General features: G+C 32.6%; 1 protein-coding gene across 3 annotated transcripts in view; it reads right to left on the minus strand.

Annotated features, from left to right (window-relative positions):
- Window positions 1-15,630, minus strand: part of BAZ1A (bromodomain adjacent to zinc finger domain 1A) — a 73,951-nt gene that overhangs the window by 31,068 nt on the left and 27,253 nt on the right. For 2 of the 3 annotated variants that reach the window (XM_072962924.1, XM_072962923.1), the window contains exons 3-10: window positions 12,863-13,006; window positions 11,045-11,146; window positions 8,644-8,731; window positions 5,265-5,399; window positions 3,881-3,980; window positions 3,031-3,197; window positions 980-1,075; window positions 181-319 (exon numbers count right to left, since the gene is read on the minus strand). In XM_072962924.1, the coding sequence (XP_072819025.1) occupies window positions 181-319; window positions 980-1,075; window positions 3,031-3,197; window positions 3,881-3,980; window positions 5,265-5,399; window positions 8,644-8,731; window positions 11,045-11,146; window positions 12,863-13,006 (971 nt within the window). Of the gene's footprint in view, window positions 1-180; window positions 320-979; window positions 1,076-3,030; window positions 3,222-3,880; window positions 3,981-5,264; window positions 5,400-8,643; window positions 8,732-11,044; window positions 11,147-12,862; window positions 13,007-15,630 lie in introns of all 3 variants that reach the window. The other variant, XM_072962922.1, reaches the window with a different exon arrangement.

Below are 15,630 nucleotides of genomic sequence, written 5' to 3' on the forward strand. Positions count from 1 at the left end.
GTCCAGGTACGCCTTCAGGTGACTCCATTTCCAGTCGCTATCTGACTGTAACCACATGAAAGACCCCAAGAGAAGACTGGACAGCTAGGTCCTGTGACTCCACAGAACTTTGGGAGAAAATAATTTGTTCCTTTAAGCCGCTAATTTTAGAGTGAACTGTAACACAGCAACAGCACTTGCCTAGGGTTACTCCCTCAGGAAATTCATCCTGAAGATCAAAAAGCTCCCCAAATGCATTAAGGAACTCCAAAACCATCAGAGCATCACCAAAGATTTCAGGAGGTAGTCTAGTTTTCACTGGCGTTGGTTCTGGAAGTTCCTGCAAGATTAAACAATTGATATAAATATTTGAACTAAGTACAGAAAATTGTAAAAGACAGATATGATATACTCTTTACCTAGTAAGAATTATTTCATGTGGTTCTCAACTCTAGATGTTTATCACAATCACCTTTGGAACTTTTAAAATTATAGAGCCTGGCCTTATTCCCACTTCACTAAATCATGGTCTCTAGGATATTTTTCCTTCACCAAACTAACAACATAGCTTTAGGCAGAAGTGTATTTCTGACTACATTTTCTAGTTAAGGGGAACTCCTAACCTAGATTCTAAGGTAAAGGCATTAACTGCATCAATAAGGCCTTCAATGCAGTATTTTCCTTAGAATATGGAACAGAATTAATCCATCCTCTGTTGGCGTAGAAATGGTTCCTTTTAAACTGAGATGAATGAGTTTGGTTTGGATACTTTGGTAACTTCTGGAGATGGGCAGAATCTATCAACCAAAACTAAAAAAAGCATGCCTGGCCCCAGAGGCTACTGGATTTTCAAGGATAGCACAAACAACCGATTATTTCTACAGCATAAGAATCATTATCAAAGCTTGTTATAAAATACTAACAATGGAACTCTAAATACAAGCATTTGCTCAATTGGCTATTTCCTCTGGTTCCATAGGTGTGTGAAACATGCTTATACCTTAAGATCATCACATTCCATATCTTCTCTAGGTTTACTCCACTGTTTTAAGTATTCCATATATTTTTTCTTTTCTTCACGTAATTTCTCTCTTTCCTAAAACAAAAGGTTAATAAAACTTCTTATAAGAATTTGTAAGGCAGCATCAGCATCACCTCAGAAATAGGAAGAAATACAAATACTTGAGCTCTACCCTAGACCTACTGAACCAGGATCTCTGGGGTTAGGACCCAGGAACTGATGTTTTAGTAAGCTCTTCTCGTGATTTTGAGGCACATTAAAGTGTTAAAACTACTGATCAAAACAATGCTTATCTGATAGAACTGAGATAAAAAAAAGTCTGACACATAGTAGCTCCTGCATAAATGTTAATTCAATCTGACCCTGCAGCTCTCCTTTAAATCAATCAGATCCTAACTTAAGAAGTAAGAAATTATTAGAAGACCCAAAATAAAACCTCCCCTTGTATTTGTAATACATTTATTTTCAAGATTCATTTAAATCTGACTAAACAGCCTAGGAACACAAAGAGGGGACAATAGGTAAAAAAATACTAGAATATAATTGGTGGACTTTTCTTTCTTTTAATCTAAGTTATTTCTCTTGCTCACTTGGTCTTTTAAAACCCTTACTTCCTGATTCTGGTATTTGAAACTGCAAGATAAATACTAACCTTAAAAAGTCTCTAATAAAGCAGACTGTAAATAAAATATCTTATTGTAATTATTTTCCAATACATATGTTAACGCATGTAATAACATATATATTTAATATACGTTAATATTATTCTCTTTAAAATTTAGCAACACTGAAAGGAAACAGATGTACACTTACCAAATTTAACATAAAACAACCAGATAGCAACAGAAGTTACTAGCTGTGTTTTGAGTGGTCTGCTGAAATAAGTTCCCCCTCCCCCCAAATAATTCTTGTGGGATGTAAAAAGATGGGTATTTTCACTCATTGTTGCTAAGAGTATATATAAATACAACATGTTTGGCAAACAAATATGTGTATAGAAAGTTTTTAAAATGTTCTTACCTTTTGACCTGTTATTTTACTTCTACAAATTTACACAGAGACATAATCCAAAACCAGGAAATATTTTTATTTATAAATCTGAACAAAGTATTATCATTTATGAGCAAAAATTTATAAACTGCTTACCCATCTCTTTAAGTATTATATGTAGTTACTGAAAATTTCACCTTGCTTATTTAATTTATTTAGTAACATGAAGGAATGTTTATAATAATGTTAAATAAAAAAATATATATATACAAAACTATAAATGCTGGATCTTTTTCTTTAAGGCCCGTAATAAAGATTACAAATAAATTAATCCAAGTGTTAACGCTATCTCTAAATGTTACCATTTAGATTAAAAGTAGTGTTTTTTGTTCTGTACGTTTTCTTGAGTAAACATGTATTAGACACTCCCCATCCCTACCGTAAGGACTTATTTGAAATAATTCAAGAAATACATGTAATTTAAATGAGCACAATGTGTGACATGATCACCTAAGGCCACTTGTGAATATCCAAGAAAACCAATGACAGTGACTGACCTTAGAAGAAACCAGCTATAGAATTACCTGAGGAGCATCTTCCACTGAAGATTATAACCCAAGATTTGCTGAAATATCCTATTATCACAGATAATTTATTCTACACAGAGAATAAGAACACTGTAGCAATTCTTAATCATAATTTTATTGTATTTTTCTAATGATGTATTTCACTTTTGAAAGTTCTTTGTGTATTGTCTTTCCTAAATATGTAAGTCTAAATAATGAAGAAAATCAACTTCAGAATTGTACTTTAGAGAGGCTTTGAGGGGTAAAGGCATGCATATATGTTGAACCTTAAATCATTCATCAAATTTTCCAAAGCATTAGAGAGATAAACCAATACTGTTTATCAGTGCTCTATGCACAACTATAAATGTGAATGAAAGTGGTAAAAGTATTTGAAAATTAACTGTAAATTTAAATATGTGAAGCACTATTTACTATTTGTGGAGAGCATAACTAATATACTTGAATAAATACCTTCTCTCTTTCTATTTTAAGCCTCTCTTTTTCTTCTTTCTTCTTCAATCTCTCTTCTTCAACAATTTTTTTCAATTCCTCCTTCTTTTTCTCTTTATCTTCCTTTTCTTTTTTCTTTGCCTCTAGGGCATCTGCTTTTTCTCTTTTTAATTTAGCCTTTTCAAAAGCTGTGGAGAAGGTCAAACTTAGAACTGTACACAGACAGAAAATAACATATTTTGTAATGTAACAAAAGAATCCTTGAAATACCTTAAGGTTAAATGATATCATGAGACTCACAGGGGTTGTAAATTCCTGGAGGGAGTCAGCAGGTGATTAAAATGGGGAAAGCTAGTTGACTGTGTTTAAGATAAACTACTGCAAACATACATCTGCCTTTGGAAGCCTTGCTACTCTAAGTGTGATCCTAAGACCAGCAACAAGGTATTACCTTGTTAGAAATGCAAAATCTCTTCTCCCACCCAGATCTACTAATTCAGAATCTTCATTTTAGTAAGATTCCCAAGTGATTTATATGTACGGTCACACCTGGGAAGCAGTGTTTTATAAGGCTGCATGAATCAAAACAAAATGGCCCAGAACAGTTTGTAAGGCCTAGAAACTCCCAACTGTATTTTAATGTAGCATTAGGTCAGTTTAACAGGGGATATGCTATATACCTTGAAATATTATTTTGGGAGATGAACAGAGGTCTTATTTACCATAAAAATCAATTGGTATCTGAGGGGGAAAAACTATGCATAAAAAAACCCCCCAGAAACATGCCATTTTAGAAATAACCCCTACGTGGGTACAGAGAAACAATCTTTCCTATAACTAAATAGTTTTCAGAGAGAATGTTAAAACTCACCCAGCGACTTCATTTCTTCTTGTTTCAAAAGTTTATCTTTTTCTTTAGTAGTTTTGTTCCTATAACCTGTGATAGTCTGTTTATTAGCAACACTGTCCTCCTAAAAAAAAACAAAACAAAAACAAAAAAACCAAGAAACTAAAGTTACAGAACTACAACTTTTACAAAACAATGGTCTGCTTTGTTCTTACAGTAATAATAAAACACAAAAAATATAAAAGCCCTATTAATTATACTTTCTTTATACTGAGGTTTTTATCCTAAAGTATAACTGAACTCTTAGTATCTCTAATCATAGTAACATACAGAATGTGAGTTAATTCTATTTTTACTAATTTATAGAACTAATTCTATAGTTCTATAAAAAAAACTTCCCAGGAAAAAGAATCAGTAATATATAAAGAGAGCCTTAAAAATACGCATTATTAAAAAAATCTTCCAGGCAGAGAAAAAACATGTCAGAGACATTTTTGTGCCCAATGTTAAACAATATCTAAAGTTTATTTCTACTTCATTTCTTGGGAGATTAAGGTCCTTAACCTGTTTAATTGTAACATTATTAACTCATTTTTTAAAAAATACGTTTATTTTTAATTGAAGTAGAGTCAATTTGCAATGTTGCGTTAGTTTTTGGTGTACAGCATAGTGATTCAGTTTTTTATATATATATAATATATTCTTTTTTTCATATTCTTTTTCATTATAGGCTATTAAAAGATATCGAATATAGTTCCCTATGCAATTCAGTAGGACCTTGTTGTTTATCTATTTTATATATATAGTTAGTTATATAATAGTTGGTATTCTGCAAATCTCAAACTCCCCACACCCTTTCCCCTTTGTTTTCATGTCTGTGAGTAACTTTGTTTTCTATGTCTGTGAGTCTGTTTTGGTTTTGTAAATAAGCTCATTTGTGTCTTTTTCTTTTTTTTTGAAGATTCCACATATAAATGATATCATATAATTTTCCTTTCTTTTTCTGGCTTACTTGATTATCTCTAGGTCCATCCATGATGCTGCAAATGGCATTATTTCATTCTTTTTTTTTTTATGGCTGATTAACTCTTATATTTTAAATGGTCTTTACATTTCAATTACATAATTTATTTCCTGTGTTTCATACTGCTTTACATTTTACTAATTGCTTATATGCTTGCTTCCACTTTGATATAAAATCCCAGTGGCGTGACAGCCATGTCTAATTCACAGCTGAAACTTTTACAAGCCTCACTGCTGGGCAGTTCTATACTATGTACCTTCTTTGTGTGTGAAGGAATGTGCTCCTTCCTACAGGCTACAGGGGTGAGGAGAGCCAAACACTACTCTTGATTTTGATTAACTGTATTAAGAGCCACAATGTAGTTTTTCTCTATTCTCTACTTACCTGATTAATAGATACTCGTTTGGGAGGTCTGCCTCTTCTTCTGTTAGCAGGACTGAAGATAAATGTGGGTGGATCATCAGGGAAGAAATATGAAAAATCTTGTTCTGCTATTTTGTATGTTGAAAGAGATGATGCCTTCATGAAGAAAAGACATATGGTGCAGTAACAACACATGAGTAAACCGTATATAGATATGCTGCAACATGTCACACAACTACTGTTAAAGACCAGGTCAAAAACATTAGAATTTCATTTGTATTATGTAGTAATACATATTTTATTACTTGATCCTTTTAAAAACAATCAGCTTTACCAGAAGGAAAACCATAATTCAAAGGATTACTTCACTGTAAAATACTCAAGAATGTTTCAACAGTTTCTTGAATTTTAAAATTAATTTCAAATTATTTATACAATAATCTTTTTTGTTCACTTTTGACTAATTTTTTATGAGATTCTTCTATGTAAATAATCTACAGATTTAATATTAAAAATCCACTGTATTACCAAATAAATGTTTCTTAGCCATTTCCTAACTGCTGAACATTTAGATTTTCCCCCCAGTTTGAAGTGACAACTTAAAATACTTTATCTATCAAACTTTAAAGCTAGTCTAGATAAAAGCAGATATATTGACAAATTCCTATAAAGTTTCAACTCAAAATTTAAATTCAGAGAAGTCACCCTCAATTTTACCAGAAGTGGTGTGGTTTTAGGATAATTGCTAAATTCAAGAGTTTCTCTTTTACTTTGTATTCAGAACTTGTTCACCTTTCCCCCATGTCCAACTCTAGACTTTTTATTTTTGATTAGCAATTCTGAAAATTATTTTTTGTCTAACAGCCAAGATCATAGTTCTTTCTCTCCAAAAAAACAGGTGTCATTTACAGAAATACAGAAAATGTGTAAGAAAATGATGACATAAAATTTTAAACTATTAACAGAATAGGACTACAACCACAGGGAATTCAATTTACTATGTAATATTTTTATTTTTGGTAGATAACAGCTTTTACCACCTAAAATTCACTCCGTTCTGGCCATCACAATAAATCAAGAATCCATTAAGATTTTACATTAAAGTAAATTCCATTAAGATGGCTGTCTACTATCCCACACACACAAAAAAACTCCTCAATATAGAGACCTGTCCTTTAAGTATGAATGGGTGATTTCTTCTCAAATACATAGTCAAAAAAGGTAAAAATAGGCTTTAATATATTAATTGCCACGGTGTCTTTATTGACACACATGACACACACAATAAAAAAAATACTACATCTCTGTGTTCTTGCAGGTCCTCTTAACTATAGTCTACACTAGCCACACCAGGTATCAGACTTTGTTGCTTTGAGGGTGTTTGTATATGCAAGTATATCAGAATATCCACTAACAACTTTTTGTTTTACTCTAAGAGAAAAGTGTTTACTGTCACCTTAACTTTCATTTATTCATTAAGTAAAGTTGAACTTCTTTTCATGTTTACTGACTGTTTATTTTCCTTGGTGAATAACTGCTGATGTCTTTCACCATTTTTTTCTTAATTGGGTTATTTCTGTTTGTTGATATGTAAGAGATCTTAGTAAATTAGGGGAACTGGCCAACTGGCTGTTTATAACACACACAGGCAACTCACTGCCTTCCACGTGTCAGACACTGTTGCAGCCACTTATCACAAGTGTCTAAATCACTTTTTACAAACATCATTTTACATGGCTACCTGATATTCAGTGTTATAGACAGAAGAATGCTTAAACTATGCTCTCTTATCAAGACAAATATATAGATATGCTCACATTAAAAAATTATTTCTTTCATGGGGGGAGGGTATAGCTCAAGCAGTAGAGCACATACTTAGTGTGCATGAGGTCCTGGGTTCAATCCCCAGTACCGCCTGTAAAAATTAACAGACAAACTGAATTACCTCCCCCCACCAAAAAAATAAAGAAACAAAATTAAAAAAGAAATTTCTTTCAGATGATTCTATCTTATGTTTTCAAGTTTTTATACTTCATTCACTGTGAATTTTGATGTCTATTTGTCCATTTTTCTAATAGGGTGATTATGTTTTATAATTGATTGTAGCTCCTCATTGTATTCACTGAAAGTATTGTTCCTCCAGCACTTGCCCTTGAAATCTATTCATTACATTTTAAAACCCACGTGAGTTTATACTGTCAAATCAATCTCATCTGCAGTATTTCTTTTCTACTGCTCCTCCTGATTACTTCAGCATGAAAAACATCATGTCCTTTTTTTTCTTTTTCAAGTCAGATATAACTTTATTTTTTCAAATAGTTAACCAAGTGTCCCAGTTTTATTTATTAAATAATCTATCGTGGTCTCTAGAGATTTTCTACTTTTCATATAGAGTAAAATCACATATTCTTTTTTTTCGTTATCTTTTCTTTGATGTAACATTTACACATAATAAAACACACAAATCTTAAGCATATAGTAGCTATTTCTGATACATGCATACATCTCTCTAACCCGTTCTATTGCTTTTTTACTTAGATAAACTTTCTCCCAATATGAGTTAAATGTTTCTCATTAAAAAGAATTAGTTTTAGTTTGACCATTTAATTTTTTATTTAGTGTACAGTGTGAGGTATCTATACTTGATACTTTTTCTCTGAATGTTTATGAATAAAATATAACCTATCTGCTTAGTACTGGTCTCTGATGTTCATATATATATAATATATGTTCATATAAACATATATATATTGTTTTCCTATCTAGTAGGATCTATTTTAGCATTGCTCTTTGAATCTGTTTTTGTGAGCCAGCACCACACTATATAGTTGTCCTACTCCCATAGCTTTTCTTTTTCCAAGTTTTCCATATATTCTCATCTATCTTGGTTGATCTTTTTTTTTTTTTAGTATTTTATTTAATTTTATTTTTTTAACATTTTTTATTGATTTATAATCATTTTACAATGTTGTGTCAAATTTCAGTGTTCAGCACAATTTTTCAGTCATTCATGGACATATACACACTCATTGTCACATTTTTTTCTCTGTGAGTTATCATAACATTTTGTATATATTTCCCTGTGCTATACAGTGTAATCTTGTTTATCTATTCTACAATTTTAAAATCCCAGTCTATCCCTTCCCACCCTCCACCCGGTTGATCTTTTTTATACAAGGAAAAAAGTGGAAGTACTTGAGGCACCTAGCAATTCTAACAACCGAAAACACAGTATATAATCCAATCAAATACAAATAAAATTACTAAAAATTTGCTCCAGATGAAAAGAGAGCTATTTTCAACCAACTTTGCAATAACATTTCTGCAGTGTTACAGCTTTATAACACTACTCATTTTTCTTTTTTCTTCTTTCCAACAAATAATTCACTGTTCTGATTACCTTAATTTTAATGACTCCATCTTGTGGTTCACAGTGTTGCTTCAGAAAAAGCTTTAGTTTATCACGGGAAAACAGGTGTTTTCTCCGGCTATAGGGGAAAAAGAGGGAGAAAGAAAAAAGTGTTAATATCAAAGAATTCAATCTAAACTTCATAATCTCTATAAATCTACAAGCTCAATTTCAAGCTTAGGGAAAGAACAACATTTCATTTCCCAATAGTATGTATTTAGAGATTATGAGAAACTTTATATAGAAGTACTTACGTAGAATGTTATAAAATCTACTTGAGTATATCTATCATAAAAATCCACTACAAAAATAGCATGTGCATTTGTTGTTAGGAACCACTTAGAAATTAAATAAACCTCAAGAAAAGTATACTACAGAGAGTAAACCAAATTTTATAAAATCAGATGATTATTCCTACAAGTATCACCATTAAAATTCTTAAAATAATTAAAATTAGTAGACTACCAGATATCATATAGTACTATGTAAATCAACATTCAAATGGATATTGTGAATAGAGGTGAACATGGTGTTTTTATTAAATTCTAAAACATTTTGTGTTTAAATTTCATATGGCAGCCAACAAATTCATAGAATTAAATGTAAAAAGAGTTAGAACCATTAAAATTCTAAAAATATATTATTTTTTATTTTCCCTTGCCCCCGAATTCAAAAACCATAATACAAGTATTTCTAGAAAGGTTCTGGAAAGAAAGCAAATGCTTCAATTGAACTTAATGTATTCCTTTCAAGAAAAAGCCAAGTTAAAAGCTTCCATGAGTAAATAAGCAATATAGGAGTTCTTAAGTAGTGGCCCTCCTAAAATGTATATTCTTTTCCTAGGCCATAGGAAGGACTATATGAAAGGATTCTGGTTCACTGCTGTATGCTAGCACCATACAGTAGCTGACAAGAAGAAGGTAATCATCTTTCGACTACTGACTAACTATACTAGTCGTCAAAATGTACTGTCCTACATGGCATCTACTAGCCACGTGGTTTTTCCCTTCCAATAAATAAAATTAAAATTAAAAGTTCAGTTCCTAACTATTACTAGCCACATTTCAAGTGCTCAATAGCCACATGTGACTACTGGCGACCACACTGGATAGCACATATATAACGTTTCTATCACTGCAGAAAGTTCTACTTGTCAGTGCTACTCTATCATATTAAGTCTTCCTTACAGGATTGGTACCAGGTCTTTTATAGGAATGGTACTATCTTTTGATCTAACAAAGAGCTGCAAGCCATTTAAGTCTTCTATTATCAAGTATAACTTTCCAACTCTATAATTCTTTGGCTCACCAATTAAGAAGAAAATGAGTTAATAAGACAGTAACCAAGATCTAGCAGAATTGTATTTAAAGTATAAGTCAAAAAGTAAGTAGAAAAGTGAAAAATATTAAATAGGGAATTACACTATATAAAAAACATAACTTGAACTAAAAGAAAAAACTCAACAATGAGTAAGGAAAACACTGGTTGTGTCAACTTTACTTTTCATTAGCCCATAAACTGAACAAATTCAAAAGTTTTGAATAATCCATGAACATTATCTTGGGAATGCTATTTTGCAATATACAATAAAGTGTAGAATGCTGTGGAGATCTTACATTAACGACGAGCCCCCTCTTAAACAAAAAAACAAAAAATACACACATCCATATAGTATAGAAAGTAGTATATCTGACTCAGGATTCACTCAATACTTCTATGATTATCACTTTTCTTTGGACTCATGAATATATAGGTGGACAACAGGGATGAGAGAGTAAGTAAAATTCTTTCACGCCAAATGAAATGTAAGACTGATTCCTAGGTGGCAAACTGGTAGAGGCTGATAATGTAAACGACTTGTTTTGAGATGACTAAGAGCCTAACAACCAAACATCAACGTGGATTTTCCTAAAACATATCAATGTAACCTAGAGCCAGGCCCTTTAAATATTACCATTCACCAGCTCTCTCTTTTGATTAGGTCTCAAATAAGAATTTTTTAAAGGTAATTCTGTTTTGTTAATTTTCTTAAGAAATAGGGAGAGACTGATCAGATATTTGTATCTGATGAATATGTATCTGCAAATATGACATATTTGTAAGCACCAGACTTCTCAGCTTTGAAAACTGAGTTCTTTCAGGAGAAATACTTCATAAATAGGATCCTTCTTAGTTTTTCAGATGTGAAGACTATTTAGGGTTAGTTACTAAACTAAATAAAGAGCTCATGGAGTCCATTAGGATTCACATTATCAGTCTATGAGCATAAAAATATACATCTATTTTAAAAAGGGAAGCAATCACATGCAAGATTACCCATGTGTTCCACATCCAATCTTCTTAATCAACATTATCCTACTTTAAACCAACAAGAGAAGATACCGAGTTTTACCTGATCTGTGTTGCTTTAACAATAGCACACTCATACAATTCTTTTTTAGTGGGTTGTACCTTGTACTTGAATAATAAAGGATCAATTGTATCTTTTTTCTTCCTAAAAAGAGCAAAGACACAAATCAGTTAATAATTTGTTTCGAAATGTGGTATTTTAAATGAAATCTAGTTTCTAAGAACATACTATAACAGAATCTAATATATTTTTATTTTAGTTATGATTTTATAAATTACTGATATGCTTCACCATTCTATTAGCCAAAACAATACAAAGCACTTTTTTATGTTAGGTAGGTACTTTAATCACTCATTCAACAAGTTTTCTTTGAATGAAGAAGTTAACTCCAGATGAATAAGGAGAATACCCAGTTTAGGTCAGACAAATTTATAAACAAACAGCTGTCTGATTTGCTTTTAAATTTTCTCCTTCACAGCTATGTAATCCAAGGGCAAAAGTGTACAACACAAGAGTTTTGCCTGTTTTGAGAACTGGCAAAAAGGCTACACATTTTATTCCCTCCCCAACCAACTTCTTTTTTTTTTTTCTTCCCTTTGAGGGTACATACACTCATTTACCCATCCATTCAGTAAAATAGCTAGAGCCTACAATGTGCCAAATATTAATACAGATTCAGTGGTGAACAAATAGATATACAGTGAGGAGATACAGGTAACCAAATAAACAAAAAAATACACAACAGGGTGGGTAGTGTTATGAAGGGAATACAGTGCAGAGTGGAAAAAGGTCTCTATTTTATATAGGGTGATGGTCCCTGATAAACTGACCATGTAGGTCTTCCAAGAAGTTAACATTTAAGCAGAGATCTGAAAAAAAAAAAAATGAAGGAGCAATCCATGAGAAAACCTTGGGAAATGAGTTTTCAAAGGAAGAGAGAAAACAGTGTGTAAAGGCCCTGAGGGGGAAGCATGCATGGTTTGCACAAGAAGCAGAATAAATAGAGTGAATGAAAGGAAAGAAGGTTCAGTCAGAGAGGCAGCAGCAGGGCCAGATTACAGGCCATCACTAAGGGCTTTAAATTTTACTCTGAGTAAAGACACAAGAGGATTCTGAAAATGGGGTGAAAATGCTTTAATTTACATTTCAGAAGGATCACTCTAGCTGCTACGTGGGGCATAGACTATGCGGCAAGAGTGCAAACAGGGATACCAGTTAGAATGTTAATGTAATAAACTAAGTGAGAAAAATGATGGCACTATAGACTAAGAGGGTAGTGGTGGTAGTAGAGAGAAGTGGTTAGAGTCTGGGAAAACTGCCTCTGTGCATGCAAGTGTATATGTAAAGGGGATATAAGGGAGGCTAGAGAAAAGGAAATGACAGGAAAGGATGATAAAGAGAAGTGCTGGGCAATAAAAGTAAGCTATAGTCAAAGTGATACAAACGCTGTACACATACCGCAGACAGTGCCATTTTATATAGATTTTTTTGCCAAGAGCACTCAGCTGACTAATACTGTCAATTGACTAAATTTCAGAAGGTTACAGAGCTTCTTTACCATATGCACCACAAAGTAACTAATAAAGTACAGAATGAATTCTCCCAAGTAAACGAAAGTGGAATGTATAGGATAACTGAATGAAGTGAGCGTCAATTGCTCTTAAGCAGCTGACTAGAATTTACTAGGTAAGTTCCAATTTTGCAAACTCTAACACGTGTTGTTGAACCACATTGCTCTGATGCATAGTATCCAGTGTATGACTAGAAAGGAAGAAGGGTGGGATTAAAGAAAAAATTATTTCAATGGGATATCAGTAGCCAATCTGATATATATTTAAAAATTTAATACAAATCACTTACCCATTTTGAAAAGAACTGTTTTGTGTTTCTGAATCATCACTATCACTGATGATAATAGTTTCTCCATCTATACTGCTGACATGTCCATTAGCAAAACCATTTTGGTGAGATGGAGGGAGGACTTCCAAAATCCTACATTGTAACCTGCAAGAAAATGATTCATTTACAAATGCAACTCATCTTTTATTGTGACTTCTGATCTCTGGAAAGCTTCCTATTCACTAACTCTGTTAACCTTATTTTGGCTTCCTTTACCTCTCCTCTCCTCTATTTTATGGGCTGCAATTTCAGACTCACTCACCACAACTGAAACATTTTTCAATCTCATTTTTACTGTGCCAATTTTCAACTGATAAATAATTTAAATTTGGCATATCCATAACTGGAACATTATTCAACAAAAAGAAAAATAGGAATGAAATACTGATACATGATATATTAGGGATGAACTTTGAAAACATGCTAAATTAAAGGAACCAGACATAAAAGGCCATATAATATATGATTCTGTTTATATGAAACATCCAGGATAGGGAAATCCATAAAGACAGAAAGTAGATGAATGGTTGTGAGGAACTTGGGATATAGGAGGGGAGGGAAGAGGGTGAGAGGAGAATATTGGGCAGTGGCTGCTAATGGGTATGGCTTTCTTTTGTGGGTGCTGAAAATGCTCTAAAATTAGCTTGCAGTGATGGCTGTAAAACTCTAAGAATATACTAAACGCTACTGAACTATACATTTTAAATGGGTGAATTTTATGGTATGTGAAATATATCTTGTTAAAAAAAAGACAGTCACAAGTATAGCAGGGAGTAAAAAAAGACGAGAGAGAGAGAGCATTGCTGGAATTAATCTATGGCATCTCTACAACTCTTAGGCAATTCAGGGGTTTTATTAACTAAGAATATATTAAGCACATATATACTTATCAATAGGTAAATCCCTATTCTCTGAGAAAAACTGGCTCAAGATTAGACAATCTACTCACGGTTATCATTCATTTGGTTATTTCATATCATAAACAAACTCTGATATATTGTGGGCCCTACTCTTCTAGAACGTCATTCTCCCCATACTCCACTTTTTTTCCACATAGTAGGAGTAGAGCTGGTATGTTCCCACAAGACCCTGGCCAGAGTCAGTTGATATCAGGTGGGTACCCTTTTGCTGAGCCAATACACCTTTCCCAAGATTTTAATATTTGCAATCTAGAAAGTAAAAATCAGTCCCTTTCCTATCATGAAATTGGTAAGATATAAAATTCTAGTGCTGCTGGCCACCATGTTTTCTGTACGTGAAAACAGGCCAGTGCGCAGTGAGAGAAGAGAGGAGAGATGGCAGGAGTACTAGAGGCAATTTGTTCTCTTATTCCTGTTTTTTAGGTTTAACTGCACCTTGCCCTATCTCAGATTTAGCTGTTTAATCTTTCCCTTGATTCAATAAACTGATAATTTGCCCTTTTGCCTACATGTTTTCAAAATAGAATTTTGTCATTCACAATCAAAATAAACAGAATCATATAATTCCAGAAAAACAAATAGTATATTTAGAACTGATTGATTTTGGGAAGCTGGTGGCTTTTTACAAGATAATAGCACTTATTTTCACTAGAGTACATTTTAGCATATGCTTGCTTATATTCTCCTTTAGGAGAACATCTTTAGTATCCCCAACAATATCTAATTTTGCTGTTAGGCACAGAAAAAATCAGGAGTATGGATTTCCTGTCAGGGACTTTGTACTATATACAAATAGAAGAGAGCAACTGGTTCCACAGCATCTTAAGGTTCAACAATCAACAAAATGTAGAGTATGTGGGTGAATCCAAAGCCCTTAAAGCATCTTATCTTCTTCCCTCAACTAATTTCCTCATTCTGAAACTTATAAGCATTTGATTAAAAGTATTATATATGATTCCTTAATAATTTGCTCCTAAAATAAAGAACTGAGATAAGAGAGAGAAGACTCAAATTACTAAAACCGGAAGTGAAAACTGGGAAAGATTGTAAGAGAGTATCATGGACAATTGTATGCTGACAAACTAGATAACCTAGATGAAATGGACAAATTCTTAGAAATACACAAACTGACTCAAGAAAAAATAAAAAATCTAAAAGAATCTGTAACTATTAAGAAGATTGAATACGTAATCAAAAAGCATTTCAACGAGGAAAAGCCCAAGACCAAATGGTTTCACTGGTGAGTTCTACCAAACTTTAAAAGAATTAATACCAATTCTCAAAATCTTCCAAAAGACTGAAAAGGAGAGAACGCTTCTTGACTCATTCTATAAGGCCAGCATTACCCTGATACACAAACCAGACAAAGACATGGCAAAACATATAAAGAACTCATAACCCAATTAAAAAAAAATCCAATTCAAATATCAGCAAAGGACCTGAATAGTCATTTCTCAAAAAGGATAACAAATGGCAATAAGCATATGAAAAAATGCTCTGCATCATTGGTCATAAAGGAAATGCAAAATCAAAACTGCAATGAGATACAACTTCATACTTTCTTAAGATGGCTATTATTTTTTTTAAATGGAGAATAAAGAGTGTTGGGGAGGATATTAAGAAACTGGAATCATCGTGCATTGCTGATGCAAATGTAAAATGGTGCAGCTGCTGCAGAAAATAATAATATTAAAAAATTTAAACATAGAAATATCATATAACCCAGCAATTCCCTTTCTAGGTATATACCCAAAAGAATTGAAAATAGAAACTCAATAAATATTTGTACATCAGTGTTCATAATGACAT

The sequence above is a fragment of the Vicugna pacos genome, chromosome 6 (assembly GCF_048564905.1).
Source record: "Vicugna pacos chromosome 6, VicPac4, whole genome shotgun sequence".
Taxonomy (NCBI): Eukaryota; Metazoa; Chordata; class Mammalia; order Artiodactyla; family Camelidae; genus Vicugna; species Vicugna pacos.